General features: G+C 31.3%; 1 protein-coding gene across 1 annotated transcript; it reads left to right on the top strand.

Annotated features, from left to right (window-relative positions):
- Positions 1 to 1,472: 1,472 nt before the first annotated feature.
- Positions 1,473 to 4,046, top strand: LOC144837004 (uncharacterized). Its single transcript, XM_078691969.1, has 5 exons — positions 1,473 to 1,572; positions 1,893 to 1,989; positions 2,503 to 2,578; positions 3,594 to 3,651; positions 4,039 to 4,046. Exons 1-5 carry the CDS (start codon positions 1,473 to 1,475, stop codon positions 4,044 to 4,046), a joined length of 339 nt encoding a protein of 112 aa, XP_078548095.1.
- The last annotated feature ends 7,938 nt before the right edge of the window (positions 4,047 to 11,984 follow it).

Consider the following 11,984-nt stretch of genomic DNA (forward strand, 5'->3'; position numbering starts at 1 on the left):
TAAATTTAAATATCTTACAGCTCTTCAGAATTGAAGGTTACCTTGATTATTATAATTTATTATGAAAGCTGATGAAATGTAGATATGAATTCATATAAAAATCAAGCCTATCGGATGTTGTGACGTTAACATATGGCCAGATGAAGTTAAAAAGTAGTTTTTTCATCTTTTACGTCAAAGTTATACAAATTTCAAAGAGCGCGCAACACGCTTCTACGTGCCAAATGTTCTTCTAAGTCTTATATTTATTTGTTCAACTCATTATCTTCCGAAATTGTCATCTTCGAGGTTTTTTTTATAACGTCATCCTACCCAAAATTTACAACATGATGTGGATCCTGTAATTTCACCTATGCTGCACTGTATAGATATGCAGTATAATATATACTGTATACTACTGTACTATTATATTGATTTAAGCTTCTTTCCCTTATGATGGTATCTAAAAACATGATGACGCCCTCATTGTCGTTGTCCTTAAAAAAAAACTGAAGATGGAGATTAATTCGAGAATTTTCTAAAACTGAGAAGCATAGTTGTATAAAGTGGGAGTACTCTCTTGAATATTTGTTTTCATTAATAAAGAATATCGTTCATTTTTGTTGGACAGACGCAAGTATCCATTTTATGGTGAGTTTAAGAAATAATTGGTTATAATAATAATATAATACAGTACCCTAGGCCTAATTCATTGTAGTTAGTTAAGTTGGTTTCATTAACTCAGGCACATGTGAAACCACCATGTGAGGAGCTGATTAGAAATTACAGAATAAACAGCCATGAATTACTAATGTTTGTACTGTACTAGGAAATACGTTGACCTTGACCTCTATTTACTTTTATAAGTTCGTGCCGTTTTTTTTTTCGGTCCGTATTGTTTAAAAACTTGTTCATTTTTATTTTTGTATTAGTTTTATGTTATGTACAGCAACACAGCTAGCCTTAAACTAAAATACTAGCCCAGGCCACTGATCTCTATACAAACAATTTAATATTATGGACTGTAGTAGATTATGTCGGCCTAGCTAGGCTTTAGGTTAGATACAAGATGATTCCGTTATTTTGTTGAGTTGTTACTGTCTTTTACTTTTTTGTATACCTATATTGACCATGTTACTATAATAATTAATATAAATATTAATAATGAAATTTAAAATAAAAAAGCCAAATCTGTTGAATATATCTGGATACTATTTTAAGGATTAAAGTTAAGGCTGTGTATTGAGTGAAATGTAAACCAAGGCCAAAAGTAGAATTATTTCAATTAGGCCTATGTGTTTATATTATAATTTATACATTACTGTACCGTATAATAATAATACTTACTTGAAATTCAAATAAAAATTAAAAAACTTTTTTATGTCATAAATACAAATAATTAAAATATCTATATTTTTTTATGATGTTGTCCCTCAACCCGGTAAATTTTAACTCAGTGTATTTACATTCTGTATAGGGGAAAGTTGATAACCATGCAGAAATATACTGCTATTATATTTTGTTTACAAAAAACATGTACTGCTAGATTACACTCCTATATCCTATTACATCCTGCAATCATTAATTTCCATGGTAACTAGTCTGAAGTCAACAGTTAGGACTGTTTCAATGCCATAACATATAGTCATTCAAGGTAAAGAAACTAAGCATTATTTTCCATGGTAACTAGTCTGAAAAAGGCAACAGTTGTTAGGAATGTTTTAATGTCAAAACATTGCATGTAAGCAAACAGTAAGGTTAAAGTATAGGAAAACATTTGTCATTGTTAATTAATGCTACAGTTAAAATAATACAATCAACTTTATTATTTAAAAAAATATAATAGAAATAGTATGTGCTTGATTTTATAAGCTCCAATATTTAAACAATATTTAATATTTAATTTTCTCCAGAAAAATCTACAACATTGGGAAGAAGTTTTACTGTACAGTGTAAACTTCAGCCAAGTAAAACCAACCACGTGTTGTTACAGTGTCCAGTTATCTTCTGGTAAGTATCTGGAAGAACCTTAAACGTACAGTATATAGACCTCCTGTATTGTAAGTCTATCCATTATTCTCCAATCATTGGTTATCGTTGTGCATGACACTGTATTGTTTCGGAATTGTATATGGAAATTTCCAAAAGCAACTTAGGCTTTACTACAGTTAGCATCCTTCTCATTTATTCATGTTCATTTGGGTAATCATAATTCATTTAACCATTGCTACACAAGCCACAACTTGGAAATCTCAAATTCCGTTATTTAAAATATATTCTACTTCAGTAAATATCTTAACAGTACCAGTTTGAAATTTAAATCTAAACTTTACAATGCCTTTTACTTATTAAAATAATAACTCTTTTCAGTTTAAAACCATATCATCTTTAAAGTCATAAAACCAGTTGTGCATCATCTTATATATTAATTATAAATATAATAGCAATACAAAGGGAATGTGCTTTTTTTAAACTCCAATATTTAAACAATACACAGAACTAACACTGTTAATTTTTTTATAGCAAAATCAATAATATTGATGAAGTTTTAATGGTAACTGCAATAAAACGTGTTGCTACATTGTCCAGTTATCTTCAGGTAAGTATCTAGAAGAAGCTTACACCTATATGGACCTCCTCCTCTATTCAAGCCTATCCATCATCCTCCAATCATTGCTTATGGTTATGCATGACACTGTATTATTATACAATTATAAATAAATAAACAAAAATAATAAAATAATTCTACAACCCACTCTCCATGATCAAACATTTTTAAATAATTCTCTTAACAGCACTCTTTCAATTAAGTTTAGGCTTTATACCACCAGTCTAAAGTTTAAGGCTAGATCAAACACCCTACCTCTAGACTGTAAAACAAGTAAATGGTCAAACGAAACCACAGGCTTTTGCACTCTATGTAATAATGGTAAATCTGAAGATATTAACCATTTTTTATTGAACTGTAATGCTTTTGACGAAAGCAGAAAAGAAGAATTAAGAAAACTAGAAAATGAATTGACACTCAGTAATGATTATGGCATATGGACACAATATTTAAATGCAAATGATGAAAGCAAACTAAGTTTTATTTTAGGAGGAGAGTCTATTCCTCTCTCTGACATTTCTTACAACGCATTCGATAAATTCTGTAAAAGATATTTAAGCTTGTCATGGGAAAAACGGTCTTCGTTTAAATATTCCCAATGACTGTTTTTGTTGTATTGTTGCTTGTATATATAGTTTCATTTTCTTTTAGTTTTTTGTTTTTTTGTTTTTTTGTTTTTTTTTCTCATTTTTCCTTCTTTTTGTTTCTTTTTTAAAATTGTTATGTTTTGTTTTTTGGACCGCACCGCATGTTGTGAGTGCCACCGATCCAAAGGTGAATAAATACAAATAAATAAACCGCCCTCTACAATGGTCTTAGAATGAAGCCTGCTTTTGCAATATAAAACATAAGCCTACATAAGCAGCCCACTGTCCACAGTCTTACAATTAAGTTTGTTTTTGCAATATTAAACCCAATGTTTACATTTGTGTTATTTTGTATTTTATGAAAACAAACCGATTGATTTAATATTTTACTGTATGTGACCTTTATTTTTGTTATACAGAAATCTATCATTGACAATTGCTGGGAACATATCACGTACGTCCTCCAGTTATCTTCTGGTAAGTATCTGAAACAATCTTCAATCAATCAATTTAAACAATAACCAGTATCAAGATCTCTTCAACAATAGCCATTGTCAAGATACCTTTACAGATTAAAAAAAATATGAAGTAAAATATTAGTTGTTCATCCCAAATTACTAGTATAAAACTTCTTCATTCATAAACTTATTCATGTCAATGTCATTTCCAAAGTCAATTATTGTGCGTGACACTTGTTAAAGATATTAAAAATTGATGATGATGATTCAGTTAAAACCTTATGGGAATCATGATATTCATTACTACATGACATGCCAGTATTATATTTTATTTATTTAATCTTAATTATCTTCTATTCCATTCCATATTATGTTATTGTAAATTTATATTGTCTTTTCATTTCAGATTGTTAAAGTGTCAGAAGATATTCTGGAGAAAAGTCTGTTTGTTGACAACTTAATGACAATAGGCCTTAGCTAGCCCCTTACGCTAGTTGGTGAGTCAAGCGGAGTTGTGACGACAGCAGAGGTAAAAAAGTCTGTTTATGAGCAACTCAGACAATAAGCCACTAGAACTTAGACACTAGTTGGTGAGTCAAAGAGGAGTTGACATAGATAGCAAAGAAAAAAGTCTGTTTATTGGCTACTCACGACATCAGCCTCTAGAAACTTAGCGCTATTGGTGAGTCGAAGAAGAGTAGTGATAGATAGCCAGAATAAAGTCTGTTTATTGGCAACTCAAGGCAATAGCCTCTAGATTTTTGAACTAGTTGGTGAGTCAAAGAAGAGTTGTGATAGGCAGCCAGAACAATTTGAGAACTTTGAAAACTTTGAATACTTGAAACTTTTGAAGAATTTAAAAGAGAAAAATGTGAAGAACTAATAAATATTAACAGATTAACCCATTTTATTACAGAACTACACTGATTAAAAAAAGGAACAAAAATAAAAACTTATTTAAACTTGAATATTGTAACTACTGTATCACCAATATGACAGACAAGATAATAAAGTTACATGGTGGTGGTGGTGAAAATAAACCTAGAAAGAAAGGTCGCTTTATAAAAAGTAAAACAAAAACTTGTACTAAGAATAACACCACATACTTGCATAAGATTAATAAACAAACTGAAGAAAAGGAAATGACCATCACAGATGAAAGGGAAGTTTCTCCAGATCAATACACAAATGTTCAAACATCTAATAGTAATAAAACTAATAAAGGTATTTCTAAGTCTGATGTAAAAATAGGAGTTGAAATAAATGATGGTATAATAGCACGTGGCAGTTATCATCAAGGTGATTTCAGATTTAGAGAACTTGCAGGTAAACAATGTGTATCTAATGCTCTTATAGCTATGCTTTACTGTAAAATAAAAAATGGAAATGATTTTACAACTTTTGATCTCGATAAAATATTATTACTTGGCAGTGAATTGTATTACTACATTCAAAAAGATTCATCAATGAATGAAGAATTGTTAATGGTGTCAGAACTACCAAAAGAACTTCATATTTTAAATAACTCGTTTGAAATGAATTACAGTAAAGGACTTTATGGCACATTAGAAGGAAGTGATGAAGATGCATTCTTGTATGGATCAAAGTCATTAGGACAAGCCTTAGAATATGAATTATGCAAATATGATGCATGTTTTATGACTTTTTATGGAAGTACTTTTGCTATAATTAAACAGCATACTGGGTACTTTATATTTGATTCTCATTCAAGAAATAATGAGGGCGTGCTTACAGAAAATGGACGTAGTGTCTTACTGTACTGTTCATCTTGGCAAGGTATTCATAAACACTGTTTATGCTTAGCAAAATCAATGAATTGCCCCTTACATGCCACTCAGTTTGAATTAACAGGAATAAGTGTATCTTTAAAAATCAATAAAGATGAAAATAGTGAATATGATGTACATATAAATGCTTCACAAGCAGCAAACAACTCTCAGCAACACACACGTGTTGACACAGCTGTTGATAAATTATTTGATGATATAGTCATTGATATTGAAAGCCATATTGACAAAAATGAATCATTTGAGGCTAACAAATATTCAAATGCACCTACATTAGATGATAATGACATATTTGGTGATATTAAAAGCCATATTGACGAAAATGAATCATTTGAGACTAAAAAGTGTTCAAATGCACCACATACATTAGATGACAGTGAAATTATATACCTTTCAACTGAAGTAATAACAGAGAGAACTGATAAGTATTTTAAATACCTACCATTACAAGTAAATTCTAAAGAATTGTTGTGTCATAAATTAGGTATTGATTACAGGGGCTCAAATGATGATACACCATGTGAATATGACAATGAACTTGAATATATTGCAAAACCTACTGCTACTAAGAAAATAACTGGTGATGGAAATTGTTTCTACAGGACAATTGCGTATTTAATTAGTGGGACCGAAAGAAATCATTCAATGTTCAGAAAAGCAAATATAAAACACATGTTGGAAACTAATGATCGGTTCAAATGTACTTTAGACACACAGAGATTTAAAAGTGTAAAACAGTATGTAGTTACGAATAAATTGATGAAATCCGGTACATGGGCTTGTGACACTGATATCATTTCAATGGCAAACATGTTGGACCTTGACATATATGCATACAATGACCAAACACACCAATGGCAAATATTTTGTGCAAGAAAACCAGGCTACTATAACGAAATTACAACGGAAAGAGGTATATATATACTGTATACTGGAGGTAATCATTTTGAGGCAATTACAGCAGCTTCCACAATTAGTTATTCAAATGATGATAAACAACAAAAAGGATTCTCTGTGAACAACCATTCAAAATCTGAGGTGTTGATAGACGAAAATGCTCATAAAAAAACTAAAAAAAGGAAGTCGACAACTTATGAAGAAACTGATAAAAATTCACAAAATGAGACATTTGAATCAAATTCCAAAAAAATTAAAACCACATGGATTGATGATAATGGTAATACATATCATGAAAATGCACCAACCATTAAAAAAAGAAACAGCAAACAAAGTGATGTGGTAAAACGACAACTTAATAAAGAAAAAATGAAAGCAAAACGTCTAGAAAAGCAATGTCAAAATAAACAAAATATGAAGACTGACAACAAAAAAACATCACGTAATGACAAAAACGCCAATGCAATGAAAAAGAAATATCAAACTGATATTAACTACAAATTAAAAAAACAATGTAAAGCAAAGAGAGCACGAGTAGACAAATATCAAAATAATCCAGATTTCAAGGAAAAAACCAAAACAGATCAAAGAGAAAAATATCAAAATAATCCAGATTTCAAGGAAAAAACCAAAACAGATCAAAGAGAAAAATATCAAAATAATCCAGATTTCAAGGAAAAAACCAAAACAGATCAAAGAGAAAAATATCAAAATAATCCAGATTTCAAGGAAAAAACCAAAACAGATCAAAGAGAAAAATATCAAAATAATCCAGATTTCAAGGAAAAAACCAAAACAGATCAAAGAGAAAAATATCAAAATAATCCAGATTTCAAGGAAAAAACCAAAACAGATCAAAGAGAAAAATATCGAAATAATCCAGATTTCAAGGAAAAAACCAAAACAGATCAAAGAAAAAAATATCGAAATAATCCAAATTTCAAGGAAAAAACCAAAACAGATCAAAGAAAAAAATATCAAAATAATCCAGATTTCAAGGAAAAAACCAAAACAGATCAAAGAGAAAAATATCAAAATAATCCAGATTTCAGACAGAAATTTAAACAAAACATGAAAAACATATCAAAACAAAAATATCAAAATATTCCACAATATAGGCAGAAAGTACTAGACAAAAATTTACAAAAAAGACAATGTGAAAAAGTAAAGAAGAAGGCAATTGAATGTGTAATAAAGAACTTCAGAAAATCAATATCTCGTGGCCCTGAATATGTTTGTTGTGTGTGTTTAAAACTTCTATTTGATAATCAAGTTATGAAATGCATAAAGACAAAGTATGACATTCAATCATGCATCAACGAAAGCTATTTACATACTTGTAACAGTGAATGTAATAATGAATGTGAAATTGCTATGTCTTCTAGGCACTGTCTATGGATATGTTACACATGTCATAGAAAATTGATAAAGGCAGAGATTCCATCAGAAGCCCATACAAACAATTTGAAATTGCAAAATATTCCAGATGAACTTGAAACATTGAACAATTTGGAACAGCATTTGATTGCAATAAATATTCCTTTCATGAAAATAATGCATTTACCAAAAGGTGGTCAGCATGGAATACATGGTCCAGTCGTTTGCGTGCCATCAAACACAGTTGAAACTGTTAACGTTCTACCTAGACCCGAAACTGAAGATCAAATGATAAGAGTCAAATTAAAAAGAAAGTTGTCCTACAAAGGTTATTATGAGTATAAATACGTAAATAAGACCAAAGTCTTACAAGCCCTGCAATATTTACATCAAAATAATAAGTGGTACTCTGACGTGGTTGTAAATGAAGAATGGAATTATGTTCTACCAGAAGCAAGTAAAGATATTGACGAGCAATCTTTGTCCGAAAATGAAGAGCAAGAAGAAGATTTTGATTCACGACTGTCTGGAATTCAATTAGATACATGCCTACAACCAACTGATATGAGACAAGAAATACTAGATCATTATTTCGATGACATTTTCTGTTGTGCACCATGTGAAGGAAATAGCCCTGTTGCACTTTTAAATAATAAATCACTGGAAGGAAAATGCTTCCCAACATTGTTTCCTACTGGACATTCTACATTTCATGATGCTAGAAATATTAAATTAACTCTAGGTCGTTATTTTCATAACAAATTGTGTCACGTTGACAACAGATTTGCTAAAAATACAGAGTACATTTTTTTTGCACAATGCCTTTATGAAATCCAACAAGTGTTGTCAAGTGTTTCTATTGCACTCAGAAAAAGTTCAGGTAAGAAAGATGATGTATCTTCAGTGAAAGCATCAGATTTCAAAAGCGCATCTAAAGTTCAAGAAATTCTAAAATGTGACAGAGGTTATAAATTCCTTAAACAAATCAGAGGAACTTGTCCATACTGGCAGTCTACACAAAAAGATGTACTAGCAATGGTGAGACAGCTTGGTAAACCAACATGGTTCGCATCATTTTCTTCAGCTGATATGAGATGGCCAGAAGTAATAAAAACATTGTTGCTTGAAACAGGTGACAAACGAAATATCAATGAATTGGAATGGGCAGACAAATGTACTCTATTGAAATCAAATCCTGTAACAGTTGCACGAATGTTTGATAAAAGATTTCATAACTTTTTGAGAAAAGTAATTCTATCTGATGCTCATCCTATTGGTAAAGTTATTGACTACTTTTTCCGTGTTGAATATCAAGCCAGAGGTTCACCACATATTCATATGGTTCTATGGGTTGAAAATGCACCTCAATTGGGAATTGACGAAAATGACAAGGTAACAGAATTCATCGACAAATACGTATCTTGTAAAATTCCATCATTAGATGAGGATAAGGAACTTCATGAAATTGTTTGTGGTGTTCAAACCCATTGTAAACGACATTCAAAGTCATGTAAGAAAAAAGGTACAACATGTAGATTTAATTTTCCCAAACCACCATCTGAACAAACATTTGTTATACAACGAAAAATTACGGACGTTGATAACAATGAAACTGATAACAATGATACTGATGAAAAAGACACTGCTAAAAATGAAGCTATAAAAGCAGCTAAAGATTTGTTGAAGAGTGTAAAAAGTGCACTTACTGGTGAAATACCTTACCAAGACACTAAACAACTATTTAAAGATTTGAATATTACACAAGCAGATTTCGAAGATGCTAATAATCTGATAGCCACAAAAGATGACTTCCTGTTACAAAGAAATCCTCAAGATGCTTGGGTTAATCAATATAATCCATCTTTACTAAGAGCCTGGAATGCTAATATGGACTTACAGTTTGTATCAAATGAGTATGCATGTGTCGCCTATGTTGTTTCATACATGTCAAAAGCTGAAAGAGAAATGGGACTACTTTTGTCACAAGCAGAAACTGAAATTAAAGATGGAAATGAAGACGCTAAACAAAGTCTTAGGAAACTTGGTAACGTGTACATGCAAAATCGTGAAGTGTCTGCACAAGAAAGTGTTTATCGTGTTTGTAACCTCAGATTAAAAGAAGGTTCTAGAAAAGTAGAATTCATTCCTGTTGGACCTAATCCAGTAAGATTAAGTTTGCCAATAAATGTAATTCAAAACAAAGATGACGATGATGAAATCACTTGGTTGCCAAGTAAACTTGACAAGTATAAATCACGACCCGACGGGCCAGACTTTGAAAAGATGTGCCTTGCAACATTTTGTTCAGAATATAGAATACTCTCATCATCAGAATATAATGGAAAAAAGAAGAAACAAAATACATTTAGGTTAAAGAATAAATTGGGATATATCCAAAAACGGACACGAACCAATAATGCCGTCGTCAGATATCCTCGATTTAAACAGCATATAGCACCAGAAAAATACTATATGAGTATAATGCAACTTTTCCTTCCATTTCGTACGGATCAGCAATTAAAACCACCTTCCTTTATAACATATGAAGACTTTTATGAAAAGGGTTCTGTTAAATTATTTGGGGAAGATCTGCAAACAGTAAGTTCCATTGTTACAGAAAACATGCAACAATTTGAGCGTAATGCTGATGTTATTGAACAAGCACAGAACTATATAGATAAGTATGGACCACCAGAAGACGCTTGGGGATTGTTGTGTCCTGAAAGTGAATTAGACAGGCTAGAAAACCCAAAACCAAACATCGAAAATGATGATGAACAAGGCGAAAACATTATTCCGGATTTAGGACCCGAGAAAAAGGAACCGTATAGATTAGAATATACGGAAAGTAGAATCTCAAAGCAGGAAAGCAACAATATGATCAGATGCTTAAATGACAAACAACAGAAAGTGTTTTATGAAATAAGACAGTGGTACTTAAATAAAGTGAACGGAAAACAGCCTGAACCATTTCATGTATTCATCACTGGAGGTGCTGGCGTTGGCAAGAGTCACTTGGTTAAATGTATTTACAACGAAGGTACAAGAATACTTGGAAAAATGATGCAAAATCCAGACGATGTTTCAATTTTGAAAGTTGCTCCTACCGGAATTGCAGCATACAATATAAATGGTAAAACAATCCACAGTGCTTTATCTATCCCTATTAACGTATCACTTCCATATCAACCCCTTGGAGAAGAGAAAATAACGCAACTTCGTAATCGGCTTGGTCAGTTACAACTATTAATCATTGACGAAATATCCATGGTAGATCAAAAGATGTTATGTTACATACATGGTCGATTAAGACAGATAAAACAAGTACGAGATGATTCACCTTTTGGTAAAGTTTCAGTATTGGCAGTTGGAGACTTTTTTCAATTACCACCTGTAAAAGGCAGTTCATTATATAAAGAATCGCTTCAAAATATATTATGGACAGATAATTTCAAGCAGATAGATCTCGATGAGATAATGAGACAGAAGGAAGATGCTAAATTCGCTAATTTGTTAAACAGATTACGAACAAAGGAAAAAAATCAAATTTTGTCTAATGACGATTTAGAAACGCTGAAATCACGTGAAACTGGTGAGGACTGTGAAGAAGCTATTCATATATATTCATATAACAAAGATGTTTTAGCCTGGAATAAGAAAATGTTGCACAAAAAATGCACAGACATAATATGTATTGAAGCAGAAGATACAGAAATGAATACCAAAAGGAAAGACACAATTCGTGACAAACCAATAAAGAAATCTAATCAATGTTCACTTCCAAGTTACTTATGGGTTGCACCTAATGCCAGAGTAATGTTAATTAAAAATGTTGATGTAAGTAAGGGAATGACAAATGGATGTATGGGAAATATTACAGAAATAATTAGGCCTGACAACAATTCTAAACCAACATCAATCAAAATTAAATTTGATAACCAAATTGATTTTCAGTCTATTGAAAGGTATCAAGAATCGATGGGGAAAAAATACAGTCGCAAACAATTTCCTTTGAAATTGGCTTATGCATGTACCGTGCACAAAGTACAGGGAATGACAATGAATAAAGCTGTTGTAAATCTTAAAAATACATTTTTGTCTGGACAAGCATATGTAGGTTTTAGCCGTGTTACTTCTTTATCTGGTCTTTATATTGAAAACTTTGATCCCAAACATATACGATGTGACCCAACAATTAAAACTTGCTTAAGCAAAATGAAACCCTTTTTACAACCGAATGAACCTGGTATTGTTACACAATTTCAATATT

Source organism: Antedon bifida, chromosome 3 (genome assembly GCF_963402885.1).
Source record: "Antedon bifida chromosome 3, ecAntBifi1.1, whole genome shotgun sequence".
NCBI classification, from domain to species: domain Eukaryota; kingdom Metazoa; phylum Echinodermata; class Crinoidea; order Comatulida; family Antedonidae; genus Antedon; species Antedon bifida.